Source organism: Petromyzon marinus, chromosome 66, assembly GCF_048934315.1.
Source record: "Petromyzon marinus isolate PM22_M1 ecotype Great Lakes invasive population chromosome 66, UKy_Petmar_22M1.pri1.0, whole genome shotgun sequence".
Classification (NCBI taxonomy): Eukaryota; Metazoa; Chordata; class Hyperoartia; order Petromyzontiformes; family Petromyzontidae; genus Petromyzon; species Petromyzon marinus.
Genome location: NC_133732.1, coordinates 6773483 through 6797609, shown reverse-complemented (window position 1 = coordinate 6797609; position 24127 = coordinate 6773483). Strand labels below are relative to the sequence as shown.

Genomic DNA, 24127 nt, shown 5'->3' with positions numbered 1-24127 from the left:
ATGATTATTGGTTTATGCAACAACTTCTGTTGCATGAAAAGGGGAAAAGAATAAACAAGGAACCACGTGGCAGAATAAGAGCCCGAGTGAAGAGCCTGATCTCCAAAAGTCGGAAGTTCCAGAAATTGGGGGCCACCAAAGTAAACACCCGATTACCCCAAGGTCACAACTGGTTTATGCAACAACTTCTGTTGCATGAAAAGGGGAAAAGAATAAACAAGGAACCACGTGGCAGAATAAGAGCCAGAGTGAAGAGCCTGATCTCCAAAAGTCGGAAGTTCCAGAAATTGGGGGCCACCAAAGTAAACACCCGATTACCCCAAGGTCACAACTGAGATCGTGATTACCGGTCATGATATACAGATGCTCCCTTCTTCACACCTATAAACTCCCATGATATGTGTCAATAGCTTAATTTCTGCCATCGCCAAGAACGTCGTGCGACAGACTTCCATGCAGTGAATGCCAGATTTTTTAAAGTTCTTGATTTCCTGACTTTTGTTGGGTTCGGAAAAAAATCATCCTCCTGGACTTTTCAAACTCCCAAAAGGATAACCTTGGAACCAATCCACTGGTCTAAAAATGACTCACTGCCCACTCTCACTACCTGAAACACCAAATATCAGTGCCGACGCCACTGTGGCCTGCCTCCAAGCCAACTCAAAGGTCCTGACTGCTGCCGAAAACCACAATGTAGAGTGTGAAAGCTGCTCAAGCCCTCTCTGAAAAGAAACTGACGCGCTCAACACCTTTACAGCAGCCTCCTGAGAGGGAATCGGCAACTCTGACCAGGTGCTTGCACTTGCCACCAACATTAAGAGAGGCTTCCAGAAGCAGCTGATGACTGGAGCTACCTACATAAGACTTGACATCGGCACGTGGCCACTGTATAGCGCCAAGGTCCGCTACTGAAACTTTCAAAAACCGTCTTATCCCACAAGACTCTCAAGACTGATCAACACCTTCATGAGCAAAAAAGTATATAAACATGCAAAACAAAGCATCAAATTTATCAAGTCGGTTGGCACGAGGCCTGGCTAAACAACGTGCTATGAGTGGCACTTGGGTCGGATGTCCACCCATTATGAATAGACCCACAGAAAGTCTCAAGATAAGTAAGCTCTGCCTTGTCTTGGTTGGTACCCAGATGACTAATGAAGATGCCCTTGGGGCATCGGAAGTTGCTTTCCCTATTATCTACAAAACGTAATGTGAGATGGTCCTCTGAAAGAATCAATCTCTTTCCATAACTGCATTGAGGAAGGAAAGTGGTGCAGATTACAATGGACTTATGCATATAAGAAGTCTATTTGAATTAGACTGCTCCTCCAAATGATTACGGCAGGAGTGATGATTAACCTCTCTGTGACCTTTCAGTAAAAGGAACCCTTGCTCGCGAAGCATTCCACCATTGGTTCAGGTGAGGAGGCTGCACTGTGTTGCAAATTCCTCAGACGAAGTAACCCGCGATAGTATCCACTCAAGGTGAGAAGGAAGAATTCCAGACCATGTGAGTACAGGCAGAAGATACAACTGCAGTGCCCAAATTTGAGCTAACAGGGGTGGAGATTCAAGGCACCAAAAATAAAACCCATTTGCTTCATACCATGTGACTGGAGGCAGCGTGAGTTTTGAAGATGGAGTGTAATGGCCTTCCTCTTTGCTTTTGGAGCACCACTCCTACTCGGTCGACTTGCTGGCCTCTTGGAATTCATGGTGGATGGGGGAGGGGGGTGGAGCGATAAGCAGCGAAGGAAATGCAAACAAAAGTTTTTTTTTTCCACTGGACAAAGCACATGGGGCACAGTACAGCTGGTAAACGAAATGGCACATCTGGTAAACAAAATGGCTGCCTGGCTGCCGCTGGACGGCATTATCAGTCGGTCTCCGCTCGCAAATCGAACATTTTGCTCGTTTTAGGAAGAAGAAAAATGGGTCTAAAATTAACTTTGCGAGTGATAGTGAATTCTCGTAGAAATGAACACCCATTAAACGAGACGAGCCCTTCGTTAACAATGTAGTGCAGCAAGTAGATTTTTTTCGTGCAAAACATGCATGGTGTTAACACCGCAATATTTTTTTGTTAACGGTCTCCACAAATGTAAAAATTGAATACACCAAGAATTGCACGTGCCTCCTCTGACGCGACCTTAATGCTGTTCGTCTATCGAAGCAGAGCCGCAGACTCCAGTGGTTTACCACGAACCATGGAACACGAGCAAACCACTGTAGTCTGCACTCTTCAACGGAGGAGGAATAGCAAAAACTACACACACACTCTCTCCTGAAGTCCTCTCATCATGGGCTAACAGACCTCAACATTGGCATTATAGCTCCTAAACATATTGCCATATGCACAAAGAGAAATGAACAGCCATCTTTGCCACTGACGTGCTCATTTTGTTATGCACGTATTATCAAGCAATATATCAATTGAAATCATTTAAATGTATTTTCTTACGTACCATGGTATTACCATTGTGCTTTATGTGAATAACTAGTGTAATTGCCCGTCATATGTAGGTTCATGCAATGACATATAATGAAAAAACTAAAATTTAATCTCAAGGAAAAGTTTTCCTTGAGATTAATTTTGTTGAATCAGCACTTTGACGTTGGTTGGATTTTTGCATCTTGACAAAGCAACAACACAAAGTTGTCCATGGGAAAAAAAACAGGTTCGTTGAGATAAAGTTTGTCCTCGTGACTTATTGAGAGTGATAGCAAATGCAAAGATAATGGGAAGCCGTCTTCACTTCAAAATAACTGGTAAATTCACATCAGACGTGCCAAATCAATTGCTGGGAATGAAGACAACATTCCCACGAATGGATTCTGAAATGATTTCAGCCACAACAAAATTACGGTGCATTTCACGAATCACCAGACGTGTGCCATTCAGTATGTTCATGTCGTAAACGATCCAGTGTTTCTTGACTTTGTCGATTACGCCATCTCTGCTGTCTTGTTTAATCGACTACGTTGATTGTTTTGTCAATTTATTGAAACTGTTGGTTTCATCAAGGATAGCTTGATGCTGCCTTTCGCGAGCTTCACGATGTGCTTCTGTATCAGTCGCTCGTCTTGCTTGTGACATTTCAGCAGTTTCCAGAGCTCGTTGCTGGGACTTTCTTTCAGTGTTTTCACGTCGTAAACGATCCAGTGTCTCTTGACTTTGTCGATTACGCCATCTCTGCTGTCTTTCTCTGTTTAATCGACGTCTTCTTTCGTCTGCAGACTCTTCTGAATTCATCCAAATGAAATCTGTGATGGAATGAACGTAGTTTGACACGTAGGATTTTGTGACCAATATTATTCAGAATGAAAGTTTTTAGGTTAGATCGCGTAAGTATGTGGCGTGATTATAAATGTGTCGTAACCTGCCGCCACCACCCGCCACAGCCAACCAGTAAGGTTTGTCACGTAAAAAAACCTGCCAATTAGTTGCTACTTCAGTCCACCAGTGTGTTGGAGAGTAAATCCACAACATTTACAATTAGAGTACGAGTTTTCACTGGTAATTACATCCAGCATCATTCGTCGATTTTCCAGAATAGTGAAGCTATCCACCTGCTTCTGGTCCTAAATAGAGCAGGATGACGTCATTACTGTAAGTCAAACAGGTGCAGAGAGCAGAGGGGGGTTTTATTGTAATTATATAACAAGTTTGTTAATCACCGTTAATTAGAATACGATGCCTTTACAAGGCATACAATTGTAAGGTGTATTACTTAGTAATACGCTTCCAGTCCGCAATAAGCCTGTAGCTGTCAGAGCAGTTTAAGTGATTCGTATTTCAATTTCAATAGATTCTCGAATTAGTCTCGGGCCAGGAATAATTCGTTTTACACAACACTTCAACGTTATCTTTGTGCTGTATGCCTTTTGGCATCCTCTGGTCTAACACCGTTTGAAACGAGGCTCAAAAGAAAGCCGTCTCTGGTGTGGACCAATCAGTTTCAAAGAGAATGCATATATTATCAGAGTATGTTTTTGTTTGCATTTTGACCACAAGTATTGTGGTTAATGCAGACATGATTCCTTGTAAAAGGTTTCAGTTCCGAGTTTTAACAACTTAACACCTGTTGTGTTGCCAGATAAAAGAGAAAAAACTATTGTCGTTATCAAAATAAATTAAATTTCATCGTTCGCAAGCATGTTCTGCAACTGCTGACAGTTGTTTGTGAGTATTTAATATGTAATGTTCTTACTCTTTGGGTTTTTCGCTAAAGTCCCTTAGATAGAAAAATAATAAAAATAACAATAAAAAATCACGTTTCGATCGCAACACAAGCAATCGTCTTCAGGTGAAATAATACAGCAGGAGAACTGCTGAGGCAGGATAAATATAGCGGGAGAGCTGCTGCAGCAAGAGGTTATTTTGGCTTGAGATGGGTGTAACCCAAGGGTAAGTGGGCGGGGCTGGAGATGTAACTTGCATGTAAATGTAAGATTGGAGAGCCTGAAATACCTCACGACTATGGTGCTGTAGAGGTGGCCATTGTATTGCTAGAGATTAACATGTCAATCTGTAATTTTCATGTAAATGTAAGATCAGAGAGCCTGATATACCTCACGACTACGGTGCCATGAGGTATATCCATCTGTGTTAAGCTTCATGAACATACGATCATGTATGGATTACGCAACGTTTTTGAAATGTTTTGCATTGACCTAACTTCAGTGTCTTAACATTATTTGTATTCACTTTGAGTTACTTTTTATATGATTATTGGTTTATGCAACAACTTCTGTTGCATGAAAAGGGGAAAAGAATAAACAAGGAACCACGTGGCAGAATAAGAGCCAGAGTGAACAAAACTAATTCCAAAAAAGCTTTTCTTTAAAAAAAAAATTTTAGTTGGAATTTCAATATATTAACACTCTCTGAGAGCCTGATCTCCAAAAGTCGGAAGTTCCAGAAAGTGGGAGCCACCAAAGTAAACACCCGATTACCCCAAGGTCACAACTGAGATCGTGATTACCGGTCATGATAGACAGATGCTTCCTTCTTCACACCTATAAACTCCCATGATATGTGTCAATAGCTTAATTTCTGCCATCGCCAAGAACGTCGTGCGACAGACTTCCATGCAGTGAATGCAAGATTTTTTAAAGTTCTTGATTTCCTGACTTATGTCGGGTTCAGAAAAACATCATCCTCCTGGACTTTTCAAACTCCCAAAAGGATAACCTTGGAACCAATCCACTGGTCTAAAAATTGACTCACTGCCCACTCTCACTACCTGAAACACCAAATATCAGTGCCGACGCCACTGTGGCCTGCCTCCAAGCCAACTCAAAGGTCCCGACTGCTGCCGAAAACCACAACAGAGTGAGAAAGCTGCTCAAGCCCTCTCTGAAAAGAAACTGACGCGTTCAACACCTTTACAGCAGCCTCCTGAGAGGGAATCGGCTACTCTGATCAGGTGCCTGCACTTGCCACCAACATTAAGAGAGGCTTCCAGAAGCAGCTGATGACTGGAGCTGCCTACATAAGACTTGACATCGGCACGTGGCCACTGTTTGGCGGCAAGGTCCGCTACTGAAACTTTAAAAAAAAACGTCTGATCCCACAAGACTCTCAAGACTGATCAACACCTTCATGAGCAAAAAAGTGAATAAAAATGCAAAACAAAGCATCAAATTTATCAAGCCAGTTGGCACGAGGCCTGGCTAAACAATGTGCTACGAGTGGCACTTGGGTCGGATGTCCACCCATTATGAATAGACTCACAGAAAGTCTCAAGATAAGTAAGCTCTGCCTTGTCTTGGTTGGTACCCAGATGACTAATGAAGATGCCCTTGGGGCATCAGAAGTTGCTTTCCCTATTATGTACAAAACGTCATTTGAGATGGTCCACTGACAGAATCAATCCCTTTCCATAACTCTGCATTGAGGAAGAAAAATGGTGCAGATTACGATGGACTTATGCATATAAGTAGTCTATTTGAATTAGACTGCTCCTCCAAATGATGATGGCAGCACTGTTTTGCAAATTCTTCGAAGTAACCCGCAATAGTATCCACTCAAGGTGAGGAGGAAGAATTCCAGACCATGTGAATACAGGCAGGAGACAATTGCCATGCCCAAATTTGAGCTCACGGGTGGAAATTCAAGGCACCAAAGATAAAACCATTTGCTCCATACCATGCGACTGGAGGCTGCGTGAGTTTCGAAGATGGAGTGTAATGGCCTTCCTCTTCGCTTTTGGAGCACCACTGCTACTCGGTCGACTTGCCGGCCTCTTGGAATTCATGGTGGATGGGGGAGGGGGTGGAGCGATAAGCAGTGAAGGAAATGGAAACAAAAGTTTTGTTTTCCACTGGACAAAGCACATGGGGCACACTGCACAACACAGCTGGTAAACGAAACGGTCGCTGCGGGCCACCGCTGGAAGACATTATCGGTCGGTCTCCGCTCGTCAATGGAACATTTTGCTCTTTTTGGGAAGAAAAAATGGGTCAAAAAGTAACTTTGCTCGTGATAGGGAATTCTCGCAGAAATTACACCCGCTAAACGAGACAATCCATTAGTTTACAATGTAGTGCACCAAGTTGATTTTTTGTGTGCAAAACACGCATGGTGTTAACACCGCAATATTTTTTTTGTTAACGGTCTCCACAAATGTAAAAATTGAATAAATACACCAGGAATTGCATGTGCCTCCTGTGACGTGACCATAATCTTATTCGTCCGTCGAAGGAGCGCCAAAGAATTCAGTCATTTACCACGAACTAAGGCACATGAGCAAACCACTGTAGTCTGCACTCTTCAACGGAGGAGGAATAGCAAAAATTACACGCACACTCTCTCCTGAAGTCCTCTCATCATGGACTAACAGACCTCAACATTGGCATCATAGCTCCTGAACATATTGCCATATGCACAAAGAGAATTGAACAGCCATCTTTGCCACTGACGTGATCATTGTTATGCACGCATTATCAAGAAATGTATCACTTGACATCATTTACATGTATTTTCTTACGTACCATGGTATTACCATTGTGCTTTATGTGAATACCTAGTGTAATTTGCCAGTCATATGACGGGTTCATAAAATTACATTTAATGAAAAAGACTAAAATGTCATCAAGGAAAATTTTTCCTTGAGATAAATTTTGTTGAATCAGCACTTTGACATTGGTTGGATTTTTGCATCTTGACAAAGCAACAACATGAAGTTGTCCATTGGGAAAAATAACATGTTCGTTGAGATAAAGTATGTCCTTGTGACTTATTGAGAGTGATAGCAAATGCAGGGATAAATTCACATCAGACGTGGCAAATCTCACTGATTTTCTTTTCCCCAAAACTAGCTAGTTTGTCAGTTACTCCCGCAATGTATGGTATATTCATTGTTTTAATAACATGATCGCTTTCAGTATTATTGCTGTTCGATCTGGGTTTGGTATTCAATGCTGTTAATTTGAGCATTATTGTAACCATTTAATTTCAGAGCTTCTTTAACATGTTTAATCTTGCTCCTCAGACTTTCACCATCTGACACTGTTTTAGCCTGATGTATAAGCGTCTTGATTAGAGAGGATTTCTGCGAGGGGTGATGATGTGGATCTGCATTCAGATAGGCGTCAGTGTGCGTTTCCTATCAGTAAATGCTCCGTGTTAATTTACCGTTTGGGCCGTGTCCGAGCAAAAGATCCAGGAATGGGAGAGTGTTATCCACTTTCATAGTGAATTGGATGCCGGGCTTTGCGAATTGAGTTTATTTAGAAATTCCTTAAGTGTACTTTTACCATGTGAGAGAGAATAAAACATATATAAACACTGGTTCTCCACTTATATTTCTGCAAACGTGCAATTGTTGTAGGGATGATTTAATTATTCTAAGTATCGACTTAATGGATTCTGTATTGATGTGAATATTTTTTTTAACCATTTTTAAACCGGAAGGACAGGGTCAGTGTTGACTAATTTTCGCAAAAAATGTGAGCAGGAGGTCGCTTTTACCAGGTCGCTAAGATACAAGAACTTATTAACGTCTGAATTGATGTGAATTTTAAGCAAGTTACTATTTATTTATTGGAAGGGGAGAGGTTGATGTTCACTAATTTTCACTATAAGTGCAAGCAAAAGTCATCAAAGTGAAACCGCACCGAGTTAAAATTAAACGCGATCCTGCTTATTTATTTCAATTTCTATTCTATCTTTTAAAAAAAACCTACAGGCAGTCCCCGAGTTACGGAAGACCCGACACTTATGGAAATCCGAATATAGGTAAATTCTCCCCATAAATCATGTAAAAAATATCAATATGCGGAAATGTCTGCTTTAGTTACGTAAGCGCATATAGTGCAGCGTGGTGAGGTTGCGGATGAATACCACGAAGCGAGATGTAAGGCAGCCCTGCCTTACGCCTCGCTTCACAAAAACGCCACCTTCACTGAGCTTCACTCGGATTAGGGTAAATTGATTTTTTTTGGACCATTACGTAATTATTTTCCTTTTGTAGAATTAAGTAAAATTGTTTTCTATGTTCAGAACTACCTTCCCATTTTTCTGTTGCTAGTTTTCTTCATTTTAAGTTTATGTCATGAGTTATTTACTGTATGTACTCTGTGTGTGTAGACGAGCCGACTCCACCTTTGTCTTTGTGTGTGTGTGTATGTTAAGTCTAGATCTCGCCTAATGCACGGTAAACAAACATTCGGAAGTGACTGCTATCTGTTAACAATTAATATAAAAATTGTTTCGTTATATTCACAAACAATTGCATACAGTATATGTTTCATTAGTTTAATAATGGGTAGTGTTAGGATAGATATTCGATGAAATGAAAGAATCATAGCATATGTACAGCAAAACGATACAGGTAGCGATAAAAAACGGACGATAGTGCGATACAGTAAAGAGAGAAAACAGTAGCGGAGGCACAACTATTTCCACCTATGGATTTTTATCCTGATTTTGGGAGAAAATTGTTCAGTTTCCAACATATGGAAAATTCAGGTCATGGATCGTTCTCAGGAACCTAACCCTTCCGTAACCTGGGGACTGCCTGTAATGTCACAAATTAAATGAATAGATTATTTATTATTCTGTAATGGTGTGCAAAACGAACACATTAAATACAAAAACAAAGGGCGCACTTGGCTTTCACCAAAAGCGGTGCTTGCATATTTTGTACCAAATCCCATTGAACTGTTAATATAGCATTGAGTTTAGAAATGAAAATTCATTCATATTTCCCCATTAAATGTGTTTACCTCTTTCCATCTGTATTAAGCTTCATGAACATACGATCATGTATGGATTACGCAACGTTTTTGTAATGTTTTGCATTGACCTAATTTCAGTGTATTAACATTATTTGTATTTACTTTGAGTTACTTTTTGTATGATTATGAACAAAGCAAATTTAAAGAAATATTTTCTTTAAAAAATGTTTTATAGTTGGGACTAAAATATATTAACACTCTCCAAGAGCCTGATCTCCAACAGTCGGGAGTTCCAGAAATTGGAGGCCACCAAAGTAAACACCCACTCACCCCAAGGTCACAACTGAAGTCGTGATGACCGTTCATGATAGACAGATGCTTCCTTCTTGACACCTATGAACTCCCATGATATCTGTGTCAATAGCTTAATTGTTGCCATCGCCAAGAACGTCGTGCGACAGCCTTCCATGCAATGAACGCAAGATCTTTTTTAAGTTCTTGATTTCCTAACTTTTGTTGGGTTTGGAAAAAAATCATCCTCCTGGACTTCTGAAACTCCCAAAAGGATAACCTTGGAACCCATCCACTGGTCTAAAATGACTCACTGCCCACTCCCACTAACTGAAACACCAAATATCAGTGCCAAGAGGGAATCGGCTACTCTGATCAGGTGCTTGCACTTGTCACCAACATTAAGAGAGGCTTCCAGAAGCGGCTAAAGACTGGAGCTGCCTTCATAAGACTTGACAACGGCATGTGGCCACTGTTTGGCTCCAAGGTCCGCTACTGAAACTTTCAAAAACAGTCTGATACCACAAGAGTCTCAAGACTGATCAACACCTTACTGAGCAAAAAAGTAAATAAACATGCAAAACAAAGCATCAATTTTATCAAGCCATTTAGCACGAGGCCTGGCTAAACAACGTGCTATGAGTGGCGCTTGGGTCGGATGTCCACTCATTATGAATAGACCCACAGAAAGTCTCAAGATAAGTAAGTTCTGCCTTGTCTTGGTTGGTACCCAGACGACTAATGAAGATGCCCTTGGGGCATCGGAAGTTGCTTTCCCTATTATGTACAAAACGTCATGTGAGATGGTCCTCTGAGAGAATCAATCCCTTTCCATAACTCTGCATTGAGGAAGGAAAGTGGTGCAGATTACGATGGACATGCATATAAGTAGTCTATTTGAATTAGATTGCTCCTCCAAATGTTGACGGCAGCAGTGATGATGAACCTCTGACCTTTCGGTAAAGGAACCCGTGCTAGCGAAGCATTCCACCATTGGTTAGGTGGCTGCACCATGTAGCAAATTTCTCGAAGTAACCCGCAATAATATCCACTCAAGGTGAGGAGGAAGAAGTCCAGACCATGTGAGTACAGGCAGGAGACGCAATTGCCATGCCCAAATTTTAGCTAACAGGGGTGAAAATTCAAGGCACCAAAAATAAAACCACTTGCTCCATACTATGCAACTGGAGACAGAGTGAGTTTCGAAGATGGTGTCAAAGACCAGTCCAAGGTACGGGTTTTGTGAACTTTGCAGAGGACAAAATCAGCAATGCGACTTCAGAGAGTGCTACTACACCGCTGCATTACAACTGCAAATATATACCCAACAAGGGAAAGACTGAACAGAGGCAGGGAAGGAGCCCTCCGATCCCATAGGAAATGCTCGTCCTGACTTGAATCCCTTTGTGTTCACAAAGCAGACCTGAAACACGGTAGGACCAACACCTCGGCCGTGGCAGATTTACTGTTACAATTCAGTAGGTTCACATGACATTGACTTCTCCAAGACAGAGGTTCTTTGCAAGCCATCTGGCTATCATGAGAGATTCGTTCATGAGGCTATCCACATATACAAACACAGAGACAATCATTGGAAGGATTTGATAAACCATTTCGGGTCTTAATTGATTGATCACGCTTAAGGTGGCTTTCAGACCGCATCCATTATTTTTCATCTCCCCCCTCCTCTTTTCCGAACATAGATGGATTCGTCCATCTGAACAAACTGTCAAATCTCTCTTCGTGGTGCTAACGTTAAAAATAACCGCCACTTTTTTCAAAATTTCTTGTTGTGGTTTTCACACCTGATGATGATTGCTTGTGTTGCAGTCGAAACGTCGTGAAAATTGTATTGTTTTATATTTTTATTATTTTATTGTTTCCCTTCTACATGACTTTACCGAAAGAACCAAGAATATGAATCCCTGCAGTCACGAAAGCTTTAAATCAAAACATTGTCTTCTGAAGTAGCTGAGAATTTAATTAAATGTATTAATGATACACCACCACCTATTCTACCCTTCTATGATGATTTAGTTAATAACCTCAATACCAAATTTAACGCTATCATTGATGCTACAGCACCAGCCAAACTAAATAAGATTATAGCCAAAAACAAACCTCAATAGAGAAATGAGGATATCTTTAACCTTAAGAGAAACTGCAGAAAGACTGAACAGAAATGGAGAAAGACTAAATTACACGTCCACTATGACATTCTAAGGGAGCATCTCACTGCATTTAATAATGCACTTAGAAATGCCCGATTGGTTAATTTTTCAAAATTGGTTGATGACAATCAGAATTCGAGTGCTTTTCTCAACTATTGACAGCCTCATTAATCCAGCCTCTAAAAGCCACTCTGACCTAATTTCCATATCTAAATCTGAAGATAATTGATCATTCTCAGAGACAAGATAAACACCAGTGGGTATAAACCAAGTTATACATTACATGTGTGAATTCATGCCTCCCTCTACATGAAACCACTATCAGCTACTTTTCTGCAGGTAACTCAAGAGATGCTCAGGAAAGAAGTTATGCAGCTTAAGCCTTCTACCTGCTCACTTGATTCTATCCCCACCTTTTTTAAACGTTTTTAATTGTGTGGCAGCGCAAGTGCTAACTATTGTGAATCATTCCCTGCTTACAGGCATTTTTCCAACATCACTTAAAACCGACATGGCGAAAGCCCTCAAGAAAGTAACCTGGATCCCCTGATGCGTAACAATTTCAGGCCCATTATTTTTTTAAGTAAAATTCTTGAGAAACTGGTTTTTAAACAGTGAAATGTTTACCTAAATGCCAACTATATGTTTGAAAAATTCCAGTCTGGTGTTCGTGCCCTCCATAGCACTGAGACGGCTCTAGTTACAGTTGTTAATGATCTAAGAATGAACACTGATGACAAAACGCTTTCTGTCCTTGTGTAGTGGGTTTTATGGAAGTCGGAGACGAATCTTGGAAATGACACTTTTATTAAACATAAACACCCAGCAGTAGTCCCAGTCTCATACAGGGCAACGGCCCTTATAACCACTGCCTGGGGAGGTACTGCCTCTAGGCTAGCGTGCCCTAACACGGGGCTACAACTCTGGGTCCTCCGGCTACGGGTGCCCTAGAGGAGGCTGCACTGACCCGACCCAGCCAAGGTGCGGGTCCCGACCACTGGCCCACTTGGACCCGGCCCTTACAAGGACGTCGGGCCGGGGGTTCCCAGGGTCTCACCACTGGCCCACAGAGTCCCAGCCCTTACAAGGGCAGCGGGGCTAGGGGTCCCAGGGTACTAGCTAGCTGGTCTTCTGGCTTCTGTCTTGGACTGTCCCCGGACCCTTCCTGGGGTCCGGCTTTTATACCCAGCACCGGTGCGTCAGCCCTGGCTCCGCCTACCTTCCAGAGAGTTCCAGAGGGGTCCCAGGGGATCCGAGCACACCCCGCAGCCCCCTCCTGCTCTTGGGCTAGGGATATAACGACTGCCCCTGCTGGACCCCGACTGCCCCTGCAGGTAATATTTTTTATTGTTTCCCTTCAACGTGACTTTACCGAAAGAGCTAAGAATATGAATTACTGCAGTCACGAAAGTTTTAAATCAAAATTTGTACACAGCCCATCGACATCGCTACACCTGTATACTTAGATTTCAGTGCAGCGTTTGATACAGTTCACTACACCATTCTCATTGATAGACTGCAGAAGTGGGTTGGACTCTATCTGACTGGTCGAGATTATTTTGTTTCTGTTGGTGATCTTCTCTCCTCAAAGATACCGCATGTGGTGTTTCACAAGGCTCCATTCTGGGCTGTTTTATTCAGTCTTTATATGCTGCCACTGGGCAATGTTTTCAGGAGGCATGGGATAAAATTTCAAAGCTGTGCTAATGATACACAACTGTACATTTCTGTATCACCTCATGTTAGCCCCATCGATAACCTGATTATGTGTATTGAGGATATTAACATGTGGATGTCACGTAATTTTCTGCAGCTGAACAAAGATAAAACAGAGGCACTGGTTATTGCAACAAAAACCCAGAGAGAAACTACTCACAAATTTAAGGTCGCTGGCACAAAACGCCAAACAGCAGGCTAAAGACGTAGGTGTGTGTTTTAGATCCGGATTTGAACTTCGAAGCCCAAATTAGAAATGTCACTAAAATTGCTTTTTATCACCTCAGAAATATTGAAAAAGTGCAGCTCTTTCTCTCTCAGGTCATTACTGAGAGACTGGTGCATGTTTTATCACTAGCAGGCTCGGCGACTGCAATGCTCTCCTGTCTGGTCTTCCCAAGAAAGCAATAGGTAAACTAGAGCTCATTCAGAATGCTGCAGCAAGAGTGCTGACCAAGACCAGAAAGACAGCCATACATTATACCTGTTTTAAAGTCTCTACACTGGCTGCCTGTCAGCTTTAGAATTGATTTCAAGATTATATTATTGGTTTTTAAGTCACTAAATGGACTGACACCTAAACGCATTTCTGACGCGTTTTAAGGTATGAACATAGTAGATCCCTCGGGTCCTCTGGCACTGGTCTCTTGGTTGTGCCAAAGGCCAGGACCAAAACTTATGGGGAAGCAGCCTTTAGCTTATATGGCCCTCACCTTGGAACGGCCTTGCTTGAGGATCTGAGGGCATCAGAATCGGTTAATGTTTTTAAACAAAATCTAAAAACATACCTTTTTATAATGGCTTTTAATTAGGGTGCTCTTAGTGTTAATGGTTTTTATTATACTTTTATTTTATGTTACGTAATTTTTAATGTATTATTCTTATCATTGTTTACATTGTGTCATTCGCTTTTATTTTGTACTGTAAATACATTTTTATAGGATTCTTTGCACGACTTGGGCTATATGCGTAGAGACACAGAGGTCTCTGGGTGTTGTGCCTCGATTGGAGGAATTGAGAGCACGTGACCGGAAGCTCCTCCGATAGGAGGCGTTAAGGGCACATGACCAGAAGCTCCCCCGAATGGGGGAGTTAGGGGCACGTAACCGCAAGCTCCCCCGATTACAGGAGCTAAGGACACGTGGCCGGAAGAAGGGGCGCCGTCCTTGATACAGCAAGGAGCGGGGCCGGGGCCAAGGGATAAAGGGGGAGCGCGAGGGGGATTCGGGCTGGTTTTTGGGGATGAAGAGGAAGGGGAGCTGGGCTTGGACCGCTTGTCGTTAGCGTGTAGTTTAGCTGGGAAGCGTGGTCAGTTAGTGAAGTTCTACAGACCCGTTCGCTAGCTAACACACACACATAGCAAGCAGCCTAGATCAAGGAAGCAACACGTAACAACAGGACCCGATGTACAGTGAATTGGGTTAATAAACACGTTGCCTCCTATTACAGTATGTGCGCCTCTGTCGTCATACACTACATAGGTAAAGTTTGATTTGACTATCTCCTGTTGGGTGAGAAGCCTATCCATGCTACTGAAACTTTCAAAAACCATCTGATGCCACAAGACTCTCAAGAGTGATCAACACCTCAACAAGAAACCACAGGTTCTCTATCTACCTCGGTGACAAAACCAGCGTCCGAAAATGGACATTCAACAATGGGCTGGCTGGCTGCCATCAGGATTGGTGCTCGCAAGAGCCCTTCTCAACTTTTAAACAAGAGACATGCCCTCCGCCAAACCTTAGGTCTATGCTGATGACAGCACTGTTGAATTATCACAGCTCAACATAGTTTAAACGCTGCCACGACGACTTATGTCAGGCCCACTCCCATGTTGCCCCTAAATTATCCTGCCTGCCATATGCCACCATCTATGATATATAAGACGGAAACAATCAAGAGCAACTCTTCTTGCGCATAATCTTCTCGCACAGTGTTGCAGCTTCTCGCCAGTGTGTTATGGTAAATGCGAATTATTCTTTTTTTAAAAGACTAATTCCACTTGTTGCAAACGTGGCTTCTTGTGCGTACATTAAGAACACCTTCCAAAATGTATTTCTGGATGTGTAGCCAGGTGGCTTTGCAGAATTACTACTACCGTATGGATAACAGCACCAAATGGACGTATTGGCGGTATACCGGTGCACCATAACACACCAGTCCTCATAAAAGTCTGAAATCCAAATTTTCATTGGCAAATCTGTTTTAGCAGTCTTTAATTGACCCTGTCGCCGAGTTGGACGCAATTTGAAGGTTTATTCAGCCTACTGAGACTCGCTAAGGGTCAATATTGACCGTTTATTTCAGTCCGGGTGACACGCAATTTTTTGGGGCCGACCAAGAAGGTGAGTGCTTGGAGCAATAGCAGCAGCAGCTTTCTTACGTGCCTGAGGTGGGACTGGAATATCATCTTTGTCGTCATCTTGAACTGCCGATGGATAGTACGGCAAGTAGAGCGCTGGGATTGTGTCGTACTTCTGAATTACTTTCACCTTGCTTATATCCAATGTGATCGCTGGTGCACACGGTAGGAGAATGTCTCTTGGATTGAAACCCACAGGTAGAACGTCACTACCAAACAGCTCCACATTCATTACCCAAAAGATCTGGATGAATTCTGGCAAAAAGTGATCTCGGCAGTTTCCTCGATAGGCGTCGAGATCAAGTGCTGCATCTGGACCTTGCCATCATACAACTCGAACATGTAATTGTCGGTGAAACCAGCCAGCAGATTGTCGATGAACTTGTCGCGAAAAGACTTCCAAATGGCGAAGACAGACCTGCGAGCTTCCCGATGATCAATGAACTTGGCGCCCCTGACCATGTTCATGCATGAGATGTCATCAGGATGGTACAAGTTCTGGGCCATCAGCATTTGCTTCACCCAGGAAACAACACGGTCTACAATCATGTGGCTGTGGCCCGGGATGATGAAGACAATCATGACGTCCTTAGAATGCCATTGAGAGGTAACAGTCCAACTTGATCGTGCCGTTGTTCTTGTTCTGTGTGACAGTTGTCCCGGATGGTGACGAGCGTATCGGGAGGAGTCCTGCCTTCCTCAATATGATGATTGCGCTGCTCAATGCGAAAAGCCATTCGCAGCGAGCACAGCGTGTCGACGTTCTGGCCCTGACATCGCTCATCGTACAGGAAGGCAATGTCCTCATTTTGAGAGATATCCGCTATCACGTCCAGGTGCAACGTGAGGTTCGAAGTGAAGCAGTCCGATCCTGGTCGACAATAGCCAAAACTTGGGATGACAATTGCTTGGCCATAGTCCTCGGCGAGAAGGAGAACTAACAATGGCTCATGTGGTTCTCGGTTTGCTTCGTCAACATCCTCATTAATGTAATCAGATAGTATGGAGTCGAGCCGATCGTCCCTGTGCGTGTCAGAAAGCCCTTCGAGATAGGCCTTTGTGAATGCCGATACTGCTTGACGCTGATGTCTGGCAGTGCCAATATGCATGTCGAGCCTGGTCGGGACTGCACCCTTCGAAGCCTCACTTGCGGATGGTTCGTTGAGAATCCACTTTAATCGTATGCACAAATCACAGACATCCTGCATTAATCGGGTCAACCGCAGGCCTAGATACTCCAATTTAACGTACTGGATGAATGTACAATACACCATTTTGCGAATGGACTGCTTCTGATCTTGGGGCAATGCCTTCCATGTGGCCTCAGTCTTTGTAGACCTTGAGCCATGTGAACCCTTCATCAGTTAAGTACTACTGGGCTCGCCTATGGGGACAAGGAAATCCATCTTCCAGGTTGTACTGATCACACTGCTTCTTGAAAAACTCAACCCTGACCTCGTTGAACGCATGAGAAGTATTTTGTTGCTCCCGACTCTTCTCGGGATCAAAAGTTCGGAGCCACTGAACTCTGCTGGATCCAACTTTGAACAGACATGATCTCAACTCACTTAGTCCCATCGATAACAGGTTGAAGATGATGCCATTCCCCTTCTCCCAATCAGGTTCGTGTCGTTTCGTCTTGACTGACCCTTTTGTCTTGGATGGATTTGACCTTTTCTAGTCCGTATCGCTCGATGATCCTGCCAAAGGCCTTGGCGTTGCTCTGCGCATTCGTTAGTTGTGGCTGACAAACGCGATGAGCACGCAGTGCCGCTGAGCTTCCAGTTGACAATGAAGGATACGCAGACGCAGTTGCCCTTGCAGACGATCGAACCGCTGACTCTCCAGCTGACGATGAAGCACGTGCAGACGCTGTAGCCATCGCTGACGCTCCACCAAAATAAAATTCCTGTGCCGTCGCTATTGCTGTTGCCGCTGACTGAGCTGCTGCTGTAGACCCATGAGGTAACGATGAGGCCCAAACGGACGATATCGCTGTTGCCCTTGAGTGAGCTGCAGACTCTCCATGATGATTTGCCTGAGATTCAGCAGCTGCTTCCCCATTCAAATGTGGTGACAACATGAGTCAATCTTTTGATGCCACCATCCACCAAGAAATGATTCGGGAAATGAATCGAGAAACCGTCCGGACCAAGTCGAGGGCATGAGGAGTCTAATCTGTCAAGGGCACGTGTAAAAATAAGTAGCCAATCGTGATCAGACTGGGTGCTGCTATACGGCAACAGACTGTGAAGTTTCATGTTCAGTCGCTCATAAACATTCGTCTTTCTGACTGCTTCGACATCACGAGAACCGATTTTGATGTACCACCACCCCATAAAATTTTCTGACCTGGGTTTTACCGTACATGTATAGTATTGTACACTACAGGAAGAAAAATCGTGAGGCTGAACCTCGCTGCCTCCTCCTCGCTAGAGGCTGGGAACAACTCCACGTGGCCTGGGGCCCGCGATGGGCCGTACGGGAGACAAGACGGAGGCAAGATGGCACCGCATCTGTTCTTCCGTGGCAGCAGCAGCGTCATCACGAGCAGTGCGGTTGCGACGCTGTACAGGAAGAATGTCGCGGTTGACCGTGAATGGTCAAGCCATAGGGAGGGGCAATCGGTAAATGGTACCCTAAATAAATTTGGCGGAAAAACTGCAATAGCTCAAACCCGCCAGAGGGGACGGTTTGCTTTAAGTCGTCGGCTTCCCAACGGGTTCCGTTCCTCAGGACCGTTCGTAAGTCGAATGGTTAAGTCCGTTCATAAGTCGAAGGGTTCCTAAGCCGGAACACAACAACGCACTGCATTTAAATGCACGTACGATCGGTGTTATATAATGAATTACGGTTCAACAAATAATGTAAGCATTGTTAAACTCATAAATAATAAGAAATATTGCAGCATTTGCATGTAACACTAATAAATACTGTCGAGTTTAGTAGACAACAAGCATAGCACACCTCTGGGCCAATAATTTAGGCTATTTTTGCGGGGGGGGGGGGGGGGTAGTACAGGCCATGATGCCACTCATCGTGCATCCTGACACAATCATGGCATAAAAAATATAATGCAATCATTCTTTAAACTACTGAAAGCAAAGTAAGAGATCAACCTCGTGAGAGAAGGGTGCCAGCAAGCATCGGGTGTATTCATTCAAGAGTGCATCTTCTGTGAACAAGGAAAAAGTGAAGGTGACCTCCAATGAGTTATCTGCATTTGATGCCGACAAAAAATAAATGGGAGAGGCATGACCACAGAACTACAACACCCTCAGCTTCAACCTCGAATTGCGAAAAGAGATCAAATTATGGTTTTTAAATGCCTGTTATAATTGAGAAACTGGAATCGAAGGCTCAATAGAAAGTTAAACAAAAGGCTCATCAAGAATCGATGAAAATTTGATGACAGCTCACCAGCTACATTGATAAAAAGTGTGAAATCTGGAATTCTCCTCTTTAAGCTATCTGTATATGACTCACCTCTGAGACTTGGGCTTCAAGAAACTCGTAAACAAAATCAGACTGCTGGAATGCTCTCCAAGAGGTTCAGGAATGAAATTATGGCAGTGAAAACCCTCATTTTCAAGGGAATGAAAAAGCACACCAAGAGAATCCCTGAATAAACTAGACTTTAAAATAGAAAACAATAATAAATAAATATTATATAAAACAATAAACTACATTTTTCCGAAGATACTCTTATTCGCGCTAAAGCTGCATTAATCATAAGAAAATACATATTTTAGCATGAATCCTTAAAACGTCTCTGGTGACTTGCCGCACTGCGATGGAGCACCCAGACATCACTATAAACGTCACAAATCACAAAAGGAAACTCAACGCAGCTAAAAAAACTTTCCAAGCCAAGTCAGAACCCTATCTCAGACCAATGAAAGATTAGGAAAATTTATTTCTTGTTACTTCGCAAACTGGAAGATCTCGGCAAAAAAAATCTGTACCAGGATTTCCAGAATGCCACTGAAAATTGCACCCAAAACCATTATCCACGATACCATCCAGATGAACTCAACTTGGTGTTTTTATGAAGACAACTAAAGGAAAGGTCAAACCAAAGTCAGAGGATCAAAGTGCTTCCCCCTTCATGTGCAAGGGCAAAAGGTCAGCCTGGCAGGCATGCAAATAACATGCATTATGTACACACATTATGTTGATAAACTGTGGATAAGCAAACCAATAATAGATATCCATTGTAATGTATTTGAATACATTAACCCGCCCTGATTGGCTCTAAGTGATGACATCACATTTATCCCTCCATCTATTTAAGACCGAACCAGAAGGATTTCTCAACAACTCTGGCTGTTGCCTGATGAGGCTGATTGTTGTAATTACCGGCGAAACATCACGGTACTCAAATTGTAAATTTTGTGGGTTTACTCTGCAACCCACAACCAGTTAGTGCTGAACTTGTAGCTAATTGCCATGTTTTGTTTACGTGACAAATGTTACGAATTGGTTGTGTCGGGTGGTGTTGGCGGGTTTCACGACGCATTCATATTTATGCAATCTAACCCAAAAAACCTCTATTATGGTTATTGGTTGCAAAAGCCTCGTACTACGACGTGTTAGACAGGTTCCAGGGACATTTGTGCACATGGAGCTATCGCCGCCTTTGAACAGCTAACACTTTACACTCTCTCGTCGCTTCGAAAAAGCTCCAAAGATTGTCTTGCCGTCACGTACGACAACACAAGCCCTCTCAAATCTGATATGCGAGAGGCCGCAGTGGATCTCTTTCCCGTCGGAAGGATCGAGCCATGGACACATTCCCACCCACTCGGGATGATCTAATTAAAAACGCTCAACGGGCCCCGCCACCTACCAGGCTGGAATTTTGGTCACGAGCACCACGTCGGGAGCAGCTGTCTCCTTCTCCAGAAAGGCTTCGTTTTGGTTTGATTAACAGATAAATCGTTGGGTGCCAATTTGTATATTCAAATTTTAAAGAGGTTGTTTAAAGCATGTGGAGGAGAACTCTGAGCAAGTGTTCCTGCAAAAGGAAACGGTTTTCAACCATGTGGGAGAGCCAACCCTAGATTGCTTGCCGCTATGCAAACGTAAGGAGTCCGTGGGGAAAAAAAGGACTGAGAAAAGGTGAGTGTTGCATCACTCTTAAAATACAAATGTAAGGAAATTATAAAATATTACTGTACATATACACGGTTTATGATAGATTACACATCTCTGTATATATGTTGAAATTATTTTGCACTGTACGTTGCCACCTGTGCTGATCGAATGTCAGAATCCATTTTCTGGTTGGGGCATACTGACTAACTTCGAACATAGCATGGGCTTTCTTTCCACAATGATTGTCGGCCACAATTTGGATATTAAGACACATTCGGAAGGGCTCCTTGCCTCATTATTATTCTAAGCACTGAAAATATCCAAACTGAAAATGTGGTGCTTTTATCCATCGTGTAAGGGCAATGTTAAATGTCTTTCCCTGATGATGCTGGTTGTAATTACTGGCGAAATGTCACGGTACTCGAATTATAAATGTTGTAGTGGGTTTACTTTGCAACACACTGGTGTGCTGAACTATAAACGAATTGGCCACGTTTTGTTTACGTGACAAACCTTACTAGTTTACTGTTGGCTGGTGGCAGGTTTAACGACACGTATATTTACGCGATCTACCAAAAAAAAAACTCTATTATGAGTGACTCATCACTAAGTGTGTCCGAGCATGCTTGTTTAAATAAGTAAGTGTTGTAAATCCCTTGCCACACTCGATGCACACGTATGGCTTTATGCCAGTGTGGGTTCTAGAATGCTTATTTAAATCGGTGTGCGTTGAAAACTCCTTGCCGCACTCCTTGCACACGTGCGGCTTCTCGCCAGTGTGCGTTCTGGAGTGCATCTCCAAATTGTAGCGCTGCGTGAAACTCTTCCCGCACTCCGTGCACACGTACGGCTTCTCGCCCGTGTGCGTCCGTGAGTGTCTCTCCAAATGGAAACGACGTGAAAATCCCATCCCGCACTCCATGCACACGTGCGGCTTCTCGCCCGTGTGTATTCTACGATGCTTATTTAAATCGGTGTGCCTTGTGAATCCCTTGCCGCACTCACTGCACACGTGCGGCTTCTCGCCAGTGTGTATTCTACAGTGCTTATTTAAATCGGTGTGCGTGGCGAAACCCTTACCGCACTCCTTGCACACGTGCGGCTTCTCGCCCGTGTGCGTTCTGGAGTGCATCTCCAAATTGTAGCGCTGCGTAAACCTCTTCCCGCACTCCTTGCACATGTATGGCTTCTCGCCGGTGTGAGTCCTGGAGTGCGTCTCCAAATGGGAACGCTTTGAAAAAGTATTCCCACACTCCTTGCACATGTACGGCTTCTCGCCGGTGTGTGTCCTGGAATGCATCTTCAAATTGAAGAGCTGTGCGAAGCTCTTACCGCACTCCTTGCACACGTACGGCTTCTCGCCCGTGTGTATTCTATAATGGGTCTTTAAAATGGAGAGCTGCGCAAAGCACTTACCGCACTCCTTGCAGACGTTTGGCTTCTCGCCGGTGTGCGTCCTAGAATGCTTTTTCAAATCGGTACGAGTTGTGAACCCCTTCCCACACTCTACGCAAATGTGCGGCTTCTCGCCGGTGTGTGTTCTACAATGCATGTTCAAGGTAGAGCGCTGCGAAAAGCCCTTCCCGCACTCGTTGCACACGTGCGGCTTCTCGCCGGTGTGCGTTCGCGAATGCATCACCAGGTGGGAATGCTGCGTGAAGCTCTTGCCGCACTGGGGGCACACGTGCAGTTTCTCGCCGGTGTGTCTTCTCGAGTGTATCTCTAGATTCGACCGCTTTGAGAACCTCTTCCCGCACTCGACGCACACATGCGGCTTTGCGTGAGACTCGGGGCCCCCAAGAATCTTGCCGCACTGCGCACAGCCTCGCGGCGTCTGGCCGACGACGCCCTTCGCTTCATTCACCTTCGTTCGGATCGGTCTGCTGACGCCGTCGCCATCCCCGCACTCGGCGCACAGCAGGTCCGCCGGGGTTGCTTCGCCTGTCGCGCACGTAAACAAAAAACGGAACGCGAAAAGACGGCCCGTGAGAGAGAGAGAAACAGTCAAGTGGTGTGTAGAAGCTCTCTTATCGATAGCTCATATTTACCTCGCGTCTTATTTCATTAATGAGACGATGAAGTAGACCTGTTGGGAAGCGTCACGAAATATCAGCCTCTTTTTGCAAGGGTGACCCTGGGTTACGTCGAGAACAAATTAATAACACTATTTAAACTATTATTTGGGTCTTTCGGTAAAGTCAACTAGATAGGTTCAAAGAAAATAACAAAAACTACGACGGTTCGATCGTAACACAAGCGGTTGTCATCAGAAAAAAACGGTAGGACCAACACCTCGGCCGTGGCTGATCATTGTTTTAATGCGGTGGGCTCACACTAAATTTATTTCTCTAAGACGAAGGTACTTTGCAAACCCACTGGCTATCAACAAAGATTTGTTCATGAAGCCATCCATATATACAGACACAATTTCAACCGAGAAGATGGGTACAAACCTAGTAATCATTGGAAGGACGTTATCAACCAGTTTAAGTCATAACTGGCTGTGATGTTCCCATCCTGCCACCTTCCGATGTTGTTATTTTCGGCTCTCCGATTTACATTAACAGGTTACATTTCTGATATCAACACAGTCACCTCTGCGCGCCGACCTTGACGTGGCGGCGGCTCTGCGATCTTACATCAACATGCCCTTTTCTCACATTAACAAAACCACCTCAGCGCGCTCGCCTTGGAGGCCGCTCCCCGATCTCACATTAGCATGCTAATTTTTACTTGGCAGCCTTTTAATTGGTGGAAACCCACCACCAGCACCGTTGCTGCCCATCTCATTAACATTAGCTGCCCCTCCCATTTTAAACCTTTATAAACAGTTTGCCTTTAGAGGCTAACCCCCATTTCCTGATGACGACCGCTTGTGTTGCAATCAAACTGTCGTAGTTTTTGTTATTTTCTTTGAACCTATCTACGTGACTTCACTGAAAGACCCAAGGAATATGAATTCCTCTAGTCATGAAAGCTTTAATTCAATATTTAAACTGTATTTTTTTACAACTATATCCTCCATTTAACAATAAATGAATACGAAACAAACTTAACAAGCCTAAAAAAGGTAAAACCGGGCGGAACAATTATCAGTATACAAAAATATTATTTTAGGAAAATAATATAATAGATTAAGATAATCGAAGTGGCTTATCACATGGACATTTAGGAACCCAAATACTTTAAATGCATGCTGCAAAATGTGGATGACCACAGTGAAAGAGACGCACAAACTTAAAATATACAACAGGCGTCAGGGTCAGGATCGAACCCACGACCTCCTGTATACCAGGTGAGGTAGTTA

At 43.5% G+C, this 24127-nt stretch overlaps 1 protein-coding gene across 1 annotated transcript; it reads right to left on the bottom strand.

The window, feature by feature from the left end:
* Window positions 1–8747: 8747 nt before the first annotated feature.
* Window positions 8748–22586, bottom strand: LOC116956633 (uncharacterized). Its single transcript, XM_076054619.1, has one exon. The coding sequence runs from the start codon at window positions 22454–22456 to the stop codon at window positions 21410–21412; it is 1047 nt and encodes a 348-aa protein (XP_075910734.1). The 5' UTR covers window positions 22457–22586; the 3' UTR covers window positions 8748–21409.
* Window positions 22587–24127: the final 1541 nt, after the last annotated feature.

Coding starts and splice junctions, on each gene's coding strand:
- LOC116956633 (XM_076054619.1), bottom strand. CDS start 22,456: ATGCATTCGCGAACGCACACCGGCGAGAAGCCGCACGTGTGCAACGAG.